This window comes from Rhinopithecus roxellana, chromosome 10 (genome assembly GCF_007565055.1).
Source record: "Rhinopithecus roxellana isolate Shanxi Qingling chromosome 10, ASM756505v1, whole genome shotgun sequence".
Classification (NCBI taxonomy): Eukaryota; Metazoa; Chordata; class Mammalia; order Primates; family Cercopithecidae; genus Rhinopithecus; species Rhinopithecus roxellana.
In genome coordinates, this window is record NC_044558.1 from 13,449,252 (window position 1) to 13,469,221 (window position 19,970).

Below are 19,970 nucleotides of genomic sequence, written 5' to 3' on the forward strand. Positions count from 1 at the left end.
GTGATGTTGCTAAATCCAATGACCAGTTCTCAGACTTAATCTTCCTTGACCTAAAGTACTACTTGGCACACTTGACTGGTCCTTCCTCCTGGAAAATACACTGTTTATTTGCCTTCCTAATTATTTGATTTCCTTCCTTCCTCAATATTTACTTCTGAATATTCTTTGTTGGGTCATTCTCAACTCCCCAGACTTTCAGGGTGGGAGTGCTCACAGCTCAATCTTTTTCTCATCTATATTTTGCCTCTTAGTAATTATCTGATCCCCTCCTAAGTACTGTCTGTACGTTAATGACTCTCACCTTTATACCTCGTCCCTCAGGGATCCCCCTGCCCCATTCATACATCCGTCTGTCTACTCAGCATCTCCACTTGGAAGTACAACAGGCATTTCGAAAACTCAGCATGTCCAGAACTGACTCCTGTTCTTCCTACAGACTCCATTTCAGTCTCCTTGACACCTCTTTTTCACACACCCCTACCATCCAATCCTATTGGCTGTACCTTCAAAATGGAGCCCAAATCTCACCATTACTGCCACCTTGACTCCAATGCACTACCATGGAGCCTCCTAACCGGCCTTCCTGCTTCTATCCAGTAGGAAATTCAGCCTATGTTCAACACAAACGCTAAAGTGATCCTAACAATGTAAGTCAGATTATGTTGCTCCTCTGCTTGGAACCTTCCAATGACTCCCTCTGAACCCTCTTTCTCAGAGTAAAAGCTCCTGTCTTTACAAGGCCTGTGTAGAAGTCTTGTATTGTCTGGATCTGCTCCCATTACCTCTCTGATGACACTCTCCCATGCTCACTCTGCTCCAGCCACACTGGCCTCGCTCTTCCTTTAGCATACCACATGTGTTCTGCCTTGGTGGCTTCTTCTGCCTGTACTGCTCTTCCTCCAGGTATTCAAATGGCTCACTGTTTGACCTCCTTCGAGTGTTTGTTCAAATGCCTCTATCTCAATGAGGCCTACTTTGATCACCCATTTAATTACAACCCACACCTCACAGGTATTCCCCAGCCCTCTTAGCTGTTTTCTTCATAGCACTCATACTGTACTATACTATGTAATTTACCTATTTATTATGCTTCCTATCAAGTTTCTTTCTCCTAGGATGTAAGCTAATGAAAGCAAAGATTGTTGTCTCATTTACTCGTGTACCCCCCACACCTAGAACACTGTTTGGCACATGGCAGAGGCTCAATAAACATTTGTTGGGTGAATACATGAAGGAACCCTTATCCCTGAAGCTGACTAAAATCAGTATCTAGTAACTGGTTTATTAGCATCTTCTAATGAGAAATTTTCATATGTGTTCCTTGTACATTTTAATTTTACAAGTCACTGTAAAATATCATTAACTTACATTCCATTCATTTCATAATTTATAAAAGACTATTTTTCCTGGGTTGAAAATTTTAGTTTCTCAAATTCATTAATGGAAGGTTTTCTGAGTAAATTAACACAGTAAATTAATCTGTGTTTACTTATTTTTTAAGGACATGTACATTTCATACAAGTTGCACTGGTTACAAATTAGGACATAACTATTTTGAAAAATAATCACCAAGGGCTTACTATGCATCAAGGTACTCTGGGGCATAAAAAAGCAAGTGTTCCCACTGAGGGATGAATAGTCTACTAGCAAATGTAAGACAGTTGCACAAATAATGAAGATACAAAGAGGTATCCGATGAATATAATGTAGCAGGATAAACAAAATGGCATTGGAAAACAGGAGTAAAAACAAAGGGAAGCATTCTGAGAAGACTATTAATAATGGGAACTAAAACTGTCAGCTGAAGCTCAGATGGAGGTAGAGGCATTCCAGATGGAGTATAGAAAATGAATGGGCCGGGCGCGGTGGCTCAAGCCTGTAATCCCAGCACTTTGGGAGGCCGAGACGGGCGGATCACAAGGTCAGGAGATTGACACCACCCTGGCTAACACGGTGAAACCCCGTCTCTATTAAAAAATCCAAAAACGTTAGCTGGGCAAGGTGACGGGCGCCTGTAGTCCCAGCTACTCGGGAGGCTGAGGCAGGAGAATGGCGTAAACCTGGGAGGCGGAGCTTGCAGTGAGCCGAGATCCAGCCACTGCACTCCAGCCTGGGCGACAGAGCGAGACTCTGTCCCCAAAAAAAAAAAAGAAAATGAATGAAGACCAAGGACAGGACAGAAATATCTGGGGTGCACTCACTAATGGTGTCCAGACATTGGAAGAGGATGAGCAGAGGAAGAGAACAGGAGAGGTAAGAACTAAAAAGGTGGTATTAGGTCCTAGAGGGTCTTAAATATCAAGCTAAAGAGTTTTACTGCCAAGCTACAGAACTTTATCAAATGCCATACTGAGAAGACTGGTCAATTTACTAAAGCAAACTCCTAAAGGATCTCTTCTTATAAACAATTCATTAGTGGTTAGTGTGGAATCTCAGTGTGGCATGGAATAAAGTAAAGTACATAGGTAATGGCCCCAGAAAAACCAGAGCACAGCCCAGCGCATTACCACTCATCGCCTGGGTGATCTTCGGAAGGTTACCTAACCTCCGGTAGCTTTAATTTCCTCACCTGTAAAATAGGGCTAATAATGTGTATTTTGTAAAGCCAATATGAGGATATATAAAGGGCCTGACACATAATACAGAGTCTCCTAAAATGTTAGCTCTCTTATTTTACCTTGTTGTAAAAATTGCTTGTAAATTGTATGGTATGTGAATTATATCTCAATAAAGCCATTACAAAAAAAAAAAAAAAAGCCCATGATGTGTATTTTTCACTAATCCAAACTGTCCTTTCTCCTAATTGGTGTTAAGTAGGGAAATTACACTGAATACAGCAGGTGAGGTTCATCTACAAAGTGGAAGACATAACCCCCCGAAGGATTTAAAAAAATGATTCTACTTTCTTTATTTTTTATTTTTTTTGAGACGGAGTCTCGCTCTGTCGCCCCGGCTGGAGTGCAGTTGCCGGATCTCAGCTCACTGCAAGCTCCGCCTCCCGGGTTTACGCCATTCTCCTGCCTCAGCATTGCGACTAGCTGGGATTACAGGCGCCCGCCAGTAATCGTCCGGCTAGTTTTTTGTATTTTTTTTTAGTAGAGACGGGGTTTCACCATGTTCGCCAGGATGGTCTCGATCTCCTGACCTCATGATCCGCCCGTCTCGGCCTCCCAAAGTGCTGGGATTACAGGCTTGAGCCACCGCGCCCAGCCAAAAAAATGATTCTACCTTCAACACACAGCTGAGTAATGATTATCTGTGAATCAAGAAATGATTCAAAAAAATGATTATCTGTGAATCAAGAAAAATTTAATTTTATTACTATGATTTCCATTCACAACTTTTCTCCCTTTAAAACTTTCTCCTATCCCTGAAATAAACTTTCTCCTGTAGTCGGAATAATTTCTAAATATGAGTTCTATGATCTATTGATGCAGACTGTGAAGTAATACAGAGAGAACAGATTAATATATGTCCTTAATGAAACTGCTCTGTTTGGTCAAATTCTCTATGTTCAGTGAGGCTGAGGACAGAGATCTCATTAAATAACCACAGGCATTGCAATTCTAGATAAAAGAATTGTAATTTTTCTTTCCAAAGTCAATTCCATGACTAATTTTGCATGTGCCCGCCCATCTGACTTGAAAACTGGCCTCAAGTCCTACTTAACTCCATCAAGCCTTCCTCAAACAACAAAACACACTGTATCTACTACTCACCCTGGTATGTTACATAGTCTACCCTAAGATGACAGGGACAAGTGTCCCTATAAACCAGGAACTGTGCTTGGCATATGCCATTTCATTCGAATGTTACAGGAACACCAGGAGGCCGGAGTTATTATGGCATGTAGGTAAAGAGACTGAGATGCAGTAACAGCTAAAGTGATACAGCTGGTAAGGTGGAGAACTGGGATGCAAAACTGTCCACCCCCAAAGCTGGCTCTCAACCATCATGCCATGCTGCCTCCGTGTTGGGAGGGGCACTTAGTCACCTTGTCATGTGGATTGTTGTTTAATGAATAGGTCTTGCCTAACCAACCCACTTGAACACTGTATGGTGTTCTACATACAGTGACATAATAGACATTGGAGAAATATTTTACTGATTATTTTGACAGCCTTTTGTGTTCCTAGATCATATATTTCCACTGGAAACCCTGAAAGCATTCTTAGCCTATATTGTCTTTAGGCTATTTGTTGCCTAACTCTTCTAAGAAAACAACAGAGAAAGGAGCAGTCTTCCTACTGCACACCAGGGAGAATAAGAAAGGTTAGGAAAACCAATTTTGCATGTTAAGAGGCTGAAATAAGAAGCTACACAAAGAATGTTGACAGCAGATTATTTAAATGGGGAAGGAGCAGGCAACAGAGCTCCTTTAGAAAAGAAGCTGCAGTGGTTCACCTCAGATACAGTTCTGCTTAATAACTACTCCCGATAGGTAATTCCGTCATATGCTGCATATATTTAAATATGAACAGAAGTCCGCATTTGAAATTGTAACTGATATGACAGAAAAGCAATCAAGAACTTTTGTCTTTCACAGAATCACCAGAGATTCTTTCTCAAATCCCACTCATTTCAAATATGAACTGGGCATCAACAGATGACTTTCATTTAGTACAATAAGCTGCTCCCATTTCAGCGCTAGTATAAAAACTAGAGGATGAAAGAACACACTCTGAGAAACAAAAGTACAGTGTGAGGGAAAAGGAAAATAAAAGTATGTTTTTGGTACTAATGACTTCTTATGGTCTTCTACAAAAGAACCGTGTCTTTAAAACATCAGTAAAAATTAATACATGCTGAGACCTATACTGTCCAATAAGGTAGCCACAAGCCTGGCCACTGAACACCTAAAATGTGACTACTCCAAATTGTAAGTATAAAATATACACCAGATTTTAAAGACTCAGTACAAAAAGAGAATGCAAAATATCTCAATAATTGTGTATACTGATTGCATGTTGAAATATTATTTGAGATATACTAGGTTAAATGTTATTATTAAACATTAAAATTAATTTTGCCTGTTTCTTTTAAAGGACACTGGAAAAATTTAAATTATGTATGTGACTTGCATTATATTTCTGTTGGATGGTACTGGTATAGATGATGTTGAAGAAAAAGCAGGGAAAGAAATTCTCATTTGTGACTCAACAGACTTAAGATTTGTCAGCCCTGGCCGGGCGCGGTGGCTCAAGCCTGTAATCCCAGCACTTTGGGAGGCCGAGACGGGCGGATCACGAGGTCAGGAGATCGAGACCATCCTGGCTAACACGGTGAAACCCCGTATCTACTAAAAATACAAAAAACTAGCCGGGCAAGGTGGCGGGCGCCTGTAGTCCCAGCTACTCTGGAGGCTGAGGCAGGAGAATGGCGTAAACCCGGGAGGCGGAGCTTGCAGTGAGCTGAGATCCGGCCACTGTACTCCAGCCTGGGTGACAGAGCGAGACTCCGTCTCAAAAAAAAAAAAAAAAATTGTCAGCCCTTCATAACAGCCTGCTATAGAGAATTCCTTTTTCCAGAAGATGGGCGTGTTTGGTGTAATATAAGCATGGGACTTAAAATTACGCAGCCTGGGTTTACATTTGATCTGTGCCCCTGACCAGCTCTGAAGTCAATTACATAATCTCAGGTAAGTGACTTAGCTCAGAGCAAACGTATTTCCTAATCCTATTATGAGGGTTAAATGCAATAACATAAAAAGCCCAGCATTTTAAACGGGAAACATTATGATCCTCCCAAGAAAATTTCTGTGACATGCTTTCAAAATATTTTGGTGGCACTTTATTAAAAAAACAAGACTAATAGCCCGGGCACGGTGGCTCACCCCTGTAATCCCAGCACTTTGGGAGGCTGAGGCGGGTGGATCACGAGGTCAGAAGATCAAGACCATCCTGGCCAACATGGTGAAACCCCATCTCTATTAAAAATACAAAAATTAGCTGGGCGTGGTGGCGGGTGCCGGTAGTCCCAGCTGCTGGGGAGGCTGAGGCAGGAGAATCGCTTGAACACGGGAGGGGGAGCTTGCAGTGAGCCAAGATCACTGTACTCCAGCCTGGGCAACAGTGTGAGGCACCGTCTCAAAGAAACAAAACAAAACAAAAGACTAATAACATTAGTGGTCTCGTGGTTACTGTGTGTAAAGACTTTAACTTCTGAATTTTAATAAAAAGAACTGTATTGTTAGGGAAGATTATAAAATTTTCATCTTTGGAGATCTTTTTTTTTTTTTTTTTTGAGACGGAGTCTTGCTCTGTCCCCCAGGCTGGAGGTGCAGTGGCCGGATCTCAGCTCACTGCAAGCTCCGCCTCCTGGGTTTACGCCATTATCCTGCCTCAGCCTCCCCAGCAGCTGGAACTACAGGCGCCCGCCACCTCGCCCGGCTAATTTTTTTTTTTTTTTTTTGGTATTTTTATTTTTTAGTAGAGGCGGGGTTTCACCGTGTTAGCCAGGATGGTCTCCATCTCCTGACCTCGTGATCCGCCCGTCTCGGCCTCCCAAAGTGCTGGGATTACAGGCTTGAGCCACCGCGCCCGGCTGGAGATCTTTAGGAAGAAAAGAATCGTATTATTTCTCTTGGAAAGTATAAATCAGGAAGTTCAGCAGGGGGATAGGTTAGTTTATACTACTTGTAGAAAAGTGGCAAATCTAGTTCTAAAACAACTGGATGATGTTGGGGAATTCATGTAACATTTCTGGAATACTGATTTCCTCATGTATCAAATGCTGGGGGCTGACTAAATGATCTCTGAAATCCCCTTCAGCCCTAGGGCTCTTGTCAACAACGAACCTAGAGGTCAAACATACATTTCTTTATTATTTATTTATTTATTTATTTAGAGACAGGGCTTTGCTCTGTCGCCCAGGCTGGAGTACAATGGCATAATCTGGGCTCACTGCAGCCTCTGCCTCCCAAGCTCAAGCAATCCCCCCACCTCAGTCTCCCAAGTAGCTGGAACCACAGGCTAGGGCCACAAAGCCTGGCTAATTTTTGTAATTTCTGTAGAGACGGAGTTTTGCCACGTTGCCCAGGCTGTTCTCAAACTCCTGAGCTCAAGTGATCTGCCCACCTGAACCTTCCAAGGTGCTAGGATTCCAAAGTGTGTGAGCCACAAATATAAATTTATATTCACCGCTTTCAAAGGTATCCAGCCTAACAGTTTATTCTTATTTCTCACCATCCTTGCAGAATAAAAATAAAAGTCTATACATCTATTTTAAGGGTGCTTCCTGACAAGCCTTCTATAATAACTCCTTGCCCGAGGTGTTGTCCTATAAACTTCCACAAACCCATTCTCCCTGCTGCAAATATTTCCTCTCAATACATCTACCTATGTATCCTGTTTAGTGCTGTATATGTTTAGAAGCCAGAGTTAAAAAGAGAAAACTACTACTTTTCCCATCCTCAACTCCAAATTCTGATTTAACTGCTCTCACTTTTTTAAACCAACATATTTGTTAAATCTGAAAAAGGTACAGAGCAAAATGAATGTGTCATTTAACTGAGTGTCGAAAGTAACAAAAATGATCTGTAACACAATTACTTGTGGAATGACCTGCTGATGGCTGGTTAAGGTTTACCAGGATTAAACAGAATTCTTAACTAGGAATTTTATTTTATTTTCTGATCTAAGGATTAAATAAACCATCTCCAGCTTTGCCCTAGGAAGGCATGGGAATTTAAGAAATTAATTTTCCTTTCTGTAACATAGCCTGCTTATCTCTAAAAAGAATTAACCACATGCTCAAAGGCATTGTGATCCCACCAGAAAGGCGGGGTACAATCATGAGCTATTAAATCTCACGTCGGCAGATCTCACAGTAAAAGCAGACATATTAACACAGTGTTGATGCAAAATTTTGAAGAGGCAGGAGTTTTAAACATACACATACACATACACATACACACACACACACACACACACACACACACACACAAGAATGCCTTATTGCTACCCAATGACCTGATGATAGGGTATTTTTCTTCCTCCTAGGAAGCCTTGCCTTCCAGGTGCTAAAGAAAGCCAGTCTGGAAGCTTATTTTACAACCAGCCCAATTCTTCTAGTTACTCAAGGAGAAAGTGTTAAGGGGTACTTCCTTTGTAGAGGAAAGTGGCACTTGTAAATAACCAATAGTTGAATTAAGATCTCTGACGGCTTTTTCAATTTATGGTGATGTAAATTAAGAGATTTTAGAGAAAAATCACTTTTCCATGCAGTAAGAGCACTGTTTTGTAGCATTACTAATTAAGAGCATACAAGCTGTGGAGTCAGATTATAGTTCTATTGCTGTTCTGCTTGTACTATTATATACAAAGGCCTCACTCAATCCAATGTGTTTCTCCATTAGGGCATGCTTTGTCCAGCAGGGCCGGTGTCTTTTTCATCAAGAATCCATGCTCTTCCCTCTTCTTTCTCAACCAAACTCCTCCAAAGAGCTTTAGCCCAGGGAGGCTGGCAGTGCATAGTTTCAGCCTTTGTCCTCACCATCTTTTTAACACCTTTCCCTAACCCCCAGCCAGCAGTCATCATGAGGACCTTCCTGCATCCCTTTCTAGTGTGTTGCAATAAATAAATATATTTCTAAATGTGTGATAATCCAGGAAGTATTAGCCTTTCTGAGTGTGCCCAATTATTATAACAGATCGATTAATACCCTGAGAATATAAGGCTAACCTTCTGAAAAATCCTGTCCTACTTCAGGTCTCTCAGACCTATGAAGAACAAGAAAACATGACAACAGTTTAGGTTTCCTGTGGCAAAAAGTAACATCAAACAAATTAACACTCCAAGACATGATGCAGCTGTTACCTGGGGAGCACATTAAGAATGGCATAGCAGCTCCTTTCTGAGACTGGGGTGTGTTTCAAATGACGTAATGGGTAACTGCTGTTTCTCCAGCTAACAATATAAACCCGGCAATGAAGGATATTTTCAAAGCACCCACCTTGTTGAGGACATCTCGCTGGCAGCCAAGATAAAGATTGGGAAGAATTCGGGTTGGCCCAATGTTGGCAACAGGTAAGCAAGGCTGAGAAATGCAGGTAGGGACTAGAGTGGATTTTCCTTCACAGAGGCCAGGGAAACAACGAGAGAACTCAGCAAACCCACCTAAGAATAAACATTATAAAATTATAAAAAAAATTATGCCACGCACAAAATAAAAACCAGCCTTCTGTGAACTGCTCAGCTACAACAGTTTAAAACATAAAAACTGAACCCATGGATCCAAGTGGATATCATTGCACACCTATTCCTGGCTACAGCTGCTGATGCTAAGACTGAAGCATAATCCAGCACTAGGTTTGGCCTGTATCGCTACCATGTGGATAGGCCAGCCCTGAAGGCACTTAAAATGACTCCTCTCTGTCAGACATTCTCTTCATCTTCACATACCCTACAACATTTGCTCGCCACTCCCCATGCAAATTTTTTTTTTGTGGAACATAAAGAAGATTTAAAGTTAGTAGCGAGTAACCAAGCCAATATTTCACAGAAACAAAATGGGGATATGAGAAATGAGAACTGAGGCTGAATGCAACTTCTTCAAAATAAAATTGATTGAGTCAAAAATTATTTCTACAATTAACTTTAAATCTTCCTACCATACAAATTTTTCATTGCAAAGGTATCACAAACATACTCCCACCAACAAACATTTTATCAAGTTCTGGAGATTCCCTGGGCAGTTAGTCAAGGTCTCCATAATTACCATTGACGTCTGGAGAGCTCCTGTCCATCTCAGCAAGCACTATAAAGAAGTGCTGACAGACTAATTGCTTAGGGTACAGGAAGCCTTTGTGGCAAGATTACTGAACTTAGAATTAGAAGAATTCAGTTTTTTCTAGTCGTGTCCTTATAATGATCTGCTCTATGACCTTCACTAAGCCAGTCTTGCCACCACTCAATGGAGTGAAATCTATGTAGCCAAAGGAGGTGCTTTCACTGCCTCTGAGGAAAAAAAAAAAGAGTAAGGTTATTTGCTTTCCAATCTAAATATTCCTTGCTAGCCAAACCCAAACACAGGAACCAAACAGATTCTGATAAATTTTCAGATAAAAGCCTTGTTATCCGAACTCTCACTATTCACTAAGTCTGAATCAAGGAGATTTGGATGACAGGGGATCCTCGTATATTTTTAATATTAAATTAAAAAACAAGGCAGGGCTCAGTTGCTCATGTCTGTAATCCCAGCACTTTGGGAGGCCAAGGCAGGCAGACTGCCTGAGGTCAGGAGTTTAAGACCAGCCTGGCTAACATGGTGAAACCCTGTCTCCACTAAAAATACAAAAATTAGCCAGGCATGGTGGTGGATGCCTGTAATCCCAGCTACTCAGGAGGCTGAGGCAGGAAAATCGCTTGAATCCAGAAGGCGGAGGTTGCAGTGAGCCGAGATTGCGCCACTGCACTCCAGCCTTGGCAACAGAGCAAGATTCCATTTCAGAAAAACGACAAAACAAAAAACAACAACAAATAACATGTTAAGTCTTATTAGAAGATAGTACCTTCTTAACTGAGCCTTGAACAAGACCCTGAAATCTCACTAAAGTATTTATCTTCATCTCCCTGAGTTACATTGTATTAGACTTTCTCCCACTTCAAGAAACATACAAAACATGCCCTTGAAAACTGCCAGAAGTGCAGGAAGTCGAGAGGGAATCATCTGCCCTGTATTATGTTCAATTCAAACATAATTCAGCCAGACACCTGCTCTACTGTCTAGGCTCAGTGCAGGGTCCTCAACGCAACAAGTTAGAATCGTAGGCAGTTGACAACTATGCCACCTGCAGAATGTAAAGGAGTGGCCTGGCCTCCAACATCACCAAGTGTCTGTCTCTATATTTTTTAACACAGAAGCAGTTAAAGTTCTTCCACTTACTGAAGTTCTTAAGGTAACTTGATAGGCAGAATACGTGGATCCATTATAGAAATCACAAATTCCTTTGTGTCACAGGCCCTCAGGATCTGCACCTTATTGTTTCATGGTTTCAATTCTTCTTCTTCTTCTTTCTTTTCTTCTTCTTTCTCCTTCCTTCTCCTTCCTTCTCCTTCCTTCTCCTTCCTCCTCCTTCCTCCTCCTCCTTCTTCTTCTTCTTCTTATTTTTTGAGAAGAAATTTCGCTCTTGTTGCCCAGGCTGGAGCGCAATGGCATGATCTCAGCTCACGGCATCTCTGCCTCCCAAGTTCAAGCAATTCTCCTGCCTCAGCTTCCAGAGTAGCTGGGATTACAGGCACTCACCACCACGCTCAGCTAATTTTGTATTTTTAGTAGAGATGGGGCTTCTCCATGTTGGTCAGGCTGGTCTCGAACTCCCGACCTCAGGTGATCCGCCTGCCTTGGCCTCCGGTTTCATTTCTTACCATTTCCAATTATGACCTCCAGCCACACAAAACTCACTGTTATTTCACATTTCCATGGTGCTCTCTTGTCCAAGAATACCACCCTCACACCGCCCCATGCATGCACACACAGAAGCCATATATTACATACAGCATACACATGTGGGCACGCCCCCTGATCATACAGCAGAGGAAGTACGAGCACAAGCCCTTGTACCTGAGTTCCTGTCCTGGCTTTACCACTTTCTAGTTGTCTGATTTGTCAAGTTACTTAAGCCTTCTGACTCTTAGTTTCCTCATCTATAAAATGAGGATAATGATCACACCTATCTCACAGAGTTGTTGAGAGAATTAGTATATCAAAAGTATTTTGTGCCTGGCATATAGTAAAGCACTCAGGAGGTATGTTTTTTTTTTTTTTTGAGACAGAGTCTCACTCTGTCTCCCAGGCTAGAGTGCGGTGGCGTGATCTCGGATCACTGTAACCTCCGCTTCCCGGGTTCAAGTAATTCTCCTGCTTCAGCCTCCCGAGTAGCTGGGACTACAGGTGCATGCCACCACGCCCAGCTAATTTTTTATTTTTAGTAGAGACAGGGTTTCACCAAGTTGGCCAGGCTGGTCACAAACTCTTGACCTCAGGTGATCTGCCTGCCTCGGTCTCCCTGTTTTTTTGTTATAGTGATCACACATTCAGTTATCTAGCGCCATCTGTGCGGCCTTCTTCCACCTTTGATCTGCAGTTGTTTAGCTACACCTCCTTAGGATTCATCTGAGACACAAAGTGGAAAAAAGAATGCCTGTAAGGTTAATTTCCCATAGTGTGCCCCAGAGCAATAGCGTCCTGACAGAAGCTGACAGATAGGATAGCGGTCCAAAAAGTGAGAAAAATATTGCATATCCTAGCGCCCTGGGAGAGTCACAGCACATATTAACTTATTAAAGGTTCTAAGAAGTATCTTCAAAGAAACTGGTTTCATTTATTGAAGTCTAGTAAGTTTCCCCAAACTTATCTGACCATGGAATTCCCCCTAAAATATATTAATAGCTAATGGAATTCACACTTACGAAATGCTATGCTAAGGTCAAAGCGACTACTGAAATGGAGTCAATCAGAACTCCTATACCTACAAGTATAACCCACAGACAATCTCAAAAAAAGGGGGTCAGCCAATATTGGTATATGAGTGCCCACCGTTTAGAATTTATGCTTTTGTTTCTATTCATGTTTTGTTTCTTTTCAGTCTCTGTAAGTGAATACTACAGTCATTATTTACAGTGAGTTTTTTCCCCACGGTAGTTCTTGTAACAATAAATGTTAAAGATTCTCATCATTCTTTGCTTTTCTTACAACTACCCAACCTAACAACTGACAGGCACTATTTTAATTTAATTGTATGATATTAAATTTTAATGTCATGTCTATTAACATGCAGTTCTGGTGTTTCTCTCTTTTTTTTTTTTTTTTTTTTTTTGAGACAGGGTCTATGGCCTAGGCTGGAGTGGCATGATCTCAGCTCACTGCAACCTCTGCCTCCCAGGCTAAGTACATATAAAGAACTTAACACTGTCCAGTCCATAGTGAGTGATCCTCCCACCTCAGCCTCCTGAGTAGCCAGGGATACAGGCGAGCGCCACCACACTCAGCTAATATTTGTATTTTTTGTAGAGACAGGGTCCTTCCTATGTTGCCCAGGCTGGTCTCAAACTCCTAGGCTCAGGTGATCCCCCCACCTCAGCCTCCCACAGTGCTGGGTTTACAGGCATGAGCCACTGCACCCTGACAGTTCTGGTGTTTCTCTAAAGAACTGCCTTCATATATTTTTCTATTCTGGCTCTAAAATAATTCATGGAATGGTTGTCATTTAAATCCAACAAAATGGCTTGGGCAACATGGAGAAACTCCATCTCTATAAAAAAAAAAAAATGCAAAAATTAGCCAGGCATGCTGGTGTGTTCCTGCAGTTCCAGCTACCTGGGAGGCTGACGTGGGAGGATTGTTTGAGCCCAGGAGGTTGATGATGCAGTGAGCTGTGATCGCACCACTGCACTCCAGCCTGGGTGACAAAGTGAGACTCTGTCTCAAAAAAATACATACATACATCCAACAAAACAATATTCCAGTAAATGTTCTCAAAGAAAAACCACAGAATCCAAGGAAATGCCACTTGAATTTCATTTTAACCTTATAAATGATTATTTTTATAAAGAATGTATGTAATCCTAGAACGTACTGAACGCTTACTGTGTGACAAACACTGCTCTAAGCACTGTATGGGTATTTTACACACTCTTATAACTGCCCTATGAGGTAGGTATTACTACTAATCCCATTCACAGATAAGGCTCAGAATCAGATAATATAGGCTCAGAATCACGTAATATAATAACTGGAAGAGCCAGGTTATAAGTCTACTTTTCTAAATCCTATGGAATTACCTTCAACTCTCCCTTGGATGCAGGGACAGCCTTCCTGATAATATTCACGGGGTCCTGGCCTCCCAGCTGTGAACAGGCTAAAACGGCCATGGTCCTCTCCCAAACTGATGGAAGAGCCTTGTTTCCCCAAAGCTATATTGCTCAAAGGCTTCAATGAGGGAGAAGAAAGAAGATCTGACAAGACCAGAGAAAGGAGAATCTCTTTAAAGGCAATTTCACATGACACCAATAACAAAGTTTACAGATGAACTAGCTGAAATGTAACTATGGTCACTGGTTTCTTCATGACCATTTACAAGTTGGTAGTAAAGCTGAGTCCATGTCTTGGCTTTCAGGTCACCCCCTACAGAACAACTTTCAGAGGAGACGCAATTCTGCAATAATCATAAACTGAGCCATCAGCCAGGCCGTCTGAGGTCCAGCTCTAGCCTTACTTAGTACAGTGATCCTAGGTCACTTTGACTTCAGTGGACCTCAAAAGTAAATGTGGCTCTAGAAAGTTCTGAGACAGAGAACAGAAACAAAGGAGAGAAAGAAACCATCGTTCAGCCTCAAAACAAAAGAGCCAAACATAACCACAACACTACACTGTAAAACACATTATAAAACAAAAAGAAGCTTTTTCAACTGATATCTAGAACAAACTCAAACAAACAAATATTTTAAAATATCTAACAGATTTAGCTGCAATCAGAACATTCATTTAGTGCTCAGTTTGGCTTGAAATGTCCCAAACTGGCTCCCAGTCACTTCCAGAAAACACCACCTCGGCCAGAGTACATTTTCACTGATCTTTATCTATGACAATGTTCCACTCTGCTGACATCCTCCTTCATTGACAGTTTTTTCCATTCACTGACCTTTCATTCACTGCTGCACTCTAGTGACTCCAGTTTCGTTTCATTAATTAACAACAGATGAGACACTGCCTGATTCCCTTGAACCTCTGAAAACTATCTGTGGCCTCACCAGCAACTAAGTTTTGAAACATGTTTAAAATGTCCCTCTTCCTTTCATAAGTTCTCTTACAAACAAGATCTACTTCAGAAGGAAAGTCCAATCGTGCAAACTTTCTGCTCCAAATGGCTGACGGAGACAGAGAATGAAGCGTCCTCTTATCTGCCCTCGTCATAACTTTGTTGTCCCAGGGACTCCAAGCTAGATTCCATCACAAAACGTAACATCGTCCATTATCCGCTAGTTGCTGTGAAAAGCAGTACCGAAAAACTGATAAGCTTCTTGAAAAAATTTGCACATATTTTTTAAAGTTGTCTGAAGACTTGACTCGCTGTCCAATCTTGCCAAGTTTCTCCTGTTCCTAATTTTATGCTGTTTATCATCTGGGAATGCAGAAAACAGAGTCATAGTAACCTACATGTGTTTCCCTAACATGGACCTGAACCTAAGAATGACTGTGCCCCCTACTCTGGAAGTATCTGTGCTAAGAGGAAGGAAGACAAATACACAGACACTTCCAGCCTGCTGAGAAACAGGGATGGGCAGTCTCTGCAGGCAGAGAAGCGTCTTGGCCTCCACAGCTGTGGGTGCACAGGCAGCCAGACCGCAATGCTAAAACCCATGTTTCTGTTTGTCAGTCTTCCATAAATCCAACCAAAAGAATGCATGTTTACAAATAAAAACATAGATACTACTTCCGACACAGAAAACACGTGGTACAGCTTCTAAGGCATTCCTGATTTCGATAACACCTTATCCTAATTCAGCCACGAAAACATTTTCCCGGCCAGGCGTGGTGGCTCAAGCCTGTAATCCCAGCACTTTGGGAGGCCGAGACGGGCGGATCACGAGGTCAAGAGATCGAGACCATCCTGGCTAATATGGTGAAACCCCACCTCTACTAAAAAAATACAAAAAACTAGCTGGGCGAGGTGGTGGGCGCCTGTAGTCCCAGCTACTCGGGAGGCTGAGGCAGGAGAATGGCGTAAACCCAGGAGGCGGAGCTTGCAGTGAGCTGAGATCTGGCCACTGCACTCCAGCCCGGGCGACAGAGCGAGACTCCGTCTCAAAAAAAAAAAAAGAAAGAAAACATTTTCCCTTAGGAGCACCTCCTTCACAATTCCAATCATAAATACGATTTTCTGTAAAAGCAAATGTGAACCACCATTCCATTTTGGGAGGGAAAAATCTGCCAAGCAAAATAAAATACATATAACAACTCTATAAAACAATTCTAATTAGTCACTCTTTTTTCTTCCCTCTCACCCATGCAATCAGTTATAAATCACAGTATTTTCTTAAAATGGAAGTATATTTACATAATAAAAGTAGGACTTCACTGTGGCTTAGTGATATTCTTAAAATGTTTTTAAGGCCAAATTTCTAAAAATAGATCCCTATCCTTTTAGCAATTCCATGACTTTAAAGATGGTTTCCTGCAGGGAGAGACAGAGGATCTTTCCACTCATGCCTTCATTTAAATAGGGAACAAGTCACTAGAGATTTATCAATTGACAGAGCCGCCTTCAAGGAAGGCAGAATCAAAGAGAATTGCCCTCCCACCTTATATTGTGAATGGATTCCATGGTTATACAAAGAAATAATACTGATACAAAGCTCTACTTTAGGGAAGACATTTTTCTAAAAAGTCATATGCAAATTTAACTTTTGTATTTTAAATCATCTGCATATAGTTCGTATGGCTGCACAGTTTTGAACTACGCAGTTAAATTCTTGTTTTTTGTTTGTTTGTATTTGGAGACAGAGTTTTGCTCTTGTTGCCCAGGCTGGAGTGCAATGGCACAATCTCCACTCACCCGCAACCTCCAACTCCTCGGTTCAAGCAATTCTCCTGCCTCAGCCTCCCAAGTAGCTGGGATTACAGGCATGCGCCATCACGCCTGGCTAATGTGTCCGGCTAATTTTGTATTTTTAGTAGACACAGGGTTTCTAAATGTTGGTCAGGCTGGTCTCCAACTCTCAACCTCAGGTGATCTGCCCGCCTTGGCCTCCCAAAGTGCTGGGATTACAGGCGTGAGCCACCATGCCCAGCCATTAAATTCTTCTGTAGTTCTCACGCAGTTTAATTATTTTGTAAAACAAAACTCCCTTTTTGTAACATAAACACAATCCTTTCAGTTGCTTATTTTAGAATATATGTGAAAAACTAGAGCACACCTTCACCTATAGAGGACAGTTCTCTCTTCTCTCCATAGTGGAAAGAAAATCTGTTGCTTTACGATCACACAAAGGAGACAACTCTAACATTAAAAATGGAAAATAATGAAAATGTTTATTTTGCAGTAAAGTACTTTAATTGCTCTTAAGAGTAATTCTGTTATGCCTCAGTCTGACATGTCTGATTTAGGCAACTTTGTTCTCTAGACACTCACAAACAGACTAAAGTATGGTCACAATTCTTTCAGGATCAGCAGACAGTAAACATGGAGAGTTGAAACTAGTTGAAGAAAAGAAAAAAAAACCAACATAATTTCATACCCCTAAAGAAAGCAAACAAAATGTGTAACTAATGTTTCTTTTTTTTTTTTTTTTTTTTTTTTTTTCTTGAGACGGAGTCTAGCTCTGTCGCCCAGGCTGGAGTACAGTGGCCGGATCTCAGCTCACTGCAAGCTCCGCCTCCCGGGTTTACGCCATTCTCCTGCCTCAGCCTCCCGAGTAGCTGGGACTACAGGCGCCCGCCACCTCGCCCGGCTAGTTTTTTGTAGTTTTTAGTAGAGATGGGGTTTCACCGTGTTAGCCAGGATGGTCTCGATCTCCTGACCTCGTGATCCGCCCGTCTCGGCCTCCCAAAGTGCTGGGATTACAGGCTTGAGCCACCACGCCCGGCACTAATGTTTCAATGTAGACACTGTGGTCTGGCTAAGCCAAGCCACACAGGTTTGGTAAATTACTCCTAGGAAGGTAGAGAGCGTGACATGTTTTCCACAACATTGGCAGCATTGCATCTATTTCCCATATAGCCAACTCTCCAACTAGCCGTACTAAAAAGAAAAATCCCAAATGATGTAAAGCATTAATTTAAAGCTCTCATTCCATCCACCCCTATCCCACCCCTAGCTACTGGAGCACAGACAAGAGAAGAGTGGATAGATATGCATTTCTCTTTCAGGAAGGCTGACAAGTAGCCTACATCTCACAAAACTTAACCTATAAATGACATCTTCAAAAAAGCTCACCCTATATTAAACAACTCTATCACCTGACACACTTGGGAAATGGGAAATTCTATCTAATTTGGTAGACATATACAACAGTTATGACATACACAACAAATGAATGAAAAATTTTCAAAGCACCAGCAGACAAATCACTAAACACTAAAATTATGCAACTTGTAATTTCTTATGACTCAGAATGTCCAGATCTTATAACTAAGGATAACAGTTAAATCAATTCAATCGGCAACATTCAGATGTGTTATTCAAGGAGGACAAGTTCTCAGAAGATGTAGAGTGATACTATTCTGTTGATCTTTTAAATTGGCAATACATAACTATGCCCAGAAAAACTCCTCTTAAAACAAATGCCCTGAAACAAAGATTGTTCTAAAGACAGCAACCAGAATAACCAATCAAAAGGAATACAGCCAGAATCTACCACGTGGCTGAATAGAATTAACAAGCTCTGTAAGTAGGAGAGCCAGAGTCACAGACTCTCCCTACTGTTTTCCTAACACATCTGTGCTTTCCCGCCTTTAGGCTTTTGAAAATTCAACCTTTCCAATCCATTTTGTATTTCCTTCTAAACTACAGGCAAGCACAAGTTGCACCTCTTCTATAGCAGTATGTTCCCAACATTTTTAGCATGATCAACAAAATACATTTTACACTCAAACCCTCTGAACACCTACACATACTTATCACTAAGACAAAAGTTTCATGATACTATCTTCCCTAATTCTGTTTAAAAACAAACAAAAAACTTCCTTGACCAGCATATCCAGACATGGTCTTGCTGGCTTAGAGGCTCTATAAAATTTATACCAATCATTTGGCAGTATCTACCACTGACCTAGTAACTGTGAAATAACTGTGTATGTGTTGTGACCTGTCTTACTTCTCCAGCTATTGTGAGCTGCTGATGGATAAGAATTATGTCTTATACTCCTTTGTAATCACCTCAGCATTTAGCATAGTGCCTGGCACATAATTAGAATTCAATAAATGTTTATTGAATCCTTCCTTGTTACAATGAATAGCTGTTGATGGACATAAGTCTTGTATATTTTTGGTGTTCCAAAGGATTTCCTGATTCCATTCAAAGCCAAAAGCTAGTTGGTGTGGGTGGGGGCACAAAATCTGCTTCCTATTCCTAGACCACAATGCCCCAGAAGACTCTCAGGGTGAGCGGGGAGGCACAGGGCAAGAAAAAAACATTTTTTCTTCTACTACAGGAAAAAAGATAAAATTGGTGAGTGCCACTTCGGTTATCCAAAAGCAACACTGAATCCTTACTATGATTCCTCCATATCCACAGGACTTTATTTACATGAAAGGGAAAGAAAATTTTTTCTGATGCTGCTAAATGGTGCAGGACTCCATAACGGTGTGAAGAGTCCCGTAATACATCTCCATGGCTCGGGGACTCAGGGCACATCCCATAGGAAACCAATGAGACACCAACTACGATTACACCCCAGATGAGGATGGTGTGGCTGTTGGACATGTCTGTAATCATCATCAAAATGGATAATGAAATGAGATTATCAATAGGGGAAACTTGATGCGTCAAGAGGAAAAAGGAATACAAGTCTAGTGTCTGGAGAATGATTCAAGAATAAAATCTGACTAACTCGTAAACTGTCCATGAATCACACTATACAGCTCACTTCTCAGGCTATCCATGTGAAGCGCAAAGCTTTCTAAGCCATCTAGCCGCAGGCTCTCCCCTAAGACCACTTCTGTATATTTCACTCTGTCTAGTCCTCCTCTCTGGCCAACTACACACTTTGACAAGAGATCTCACAGAGCAGTGAGGGAGAAAGGGATAACTGCGTTTCACGTATAAGTTCAAAAAACATTTAATAGCACCTACTATGAGTTTGACATAGTGCTAGTAATGGAACAGTGGTGACCAAGACAGAGGGCCTTCTCTGGAGTTGACAGTTTTATGGGATAAACTTTAACCAAATAATTAGATGAATAATTAACTAATTATGGTAGGTGGCCAAAGGCATATGGAAACCAACTTTGCCTGGTAGCTAGGGAAGG

At 41.5% G+C, this 19,970-nt stretch overlaps 1 protein-coding gene across 2 annotated transcripts in view; it reads right to left on the reverse strand.

Annotated features, from left to right (window-relative positions):
• DUSP16 (dual specificity phosphatase 16) overlaps nt 1-19,970 on the reverse strand; it is a 101,710-nt gene that overhangs the window by 20,295 nt on the left and 61,445 nt on the right. For both annotated transcript variants that reach the window (XM_010371002.2, XM_010371003.2), the window contains exon 4: nt 8,954-9,117. In XM_010371002.2, coding sequence (XP_010369304.1) covers nt 8,954-9,117 — 164 coding nt within the window. The remainder of the gene's footprint in view (nt 1-8,953; nt 9,118-19,970) is intronic.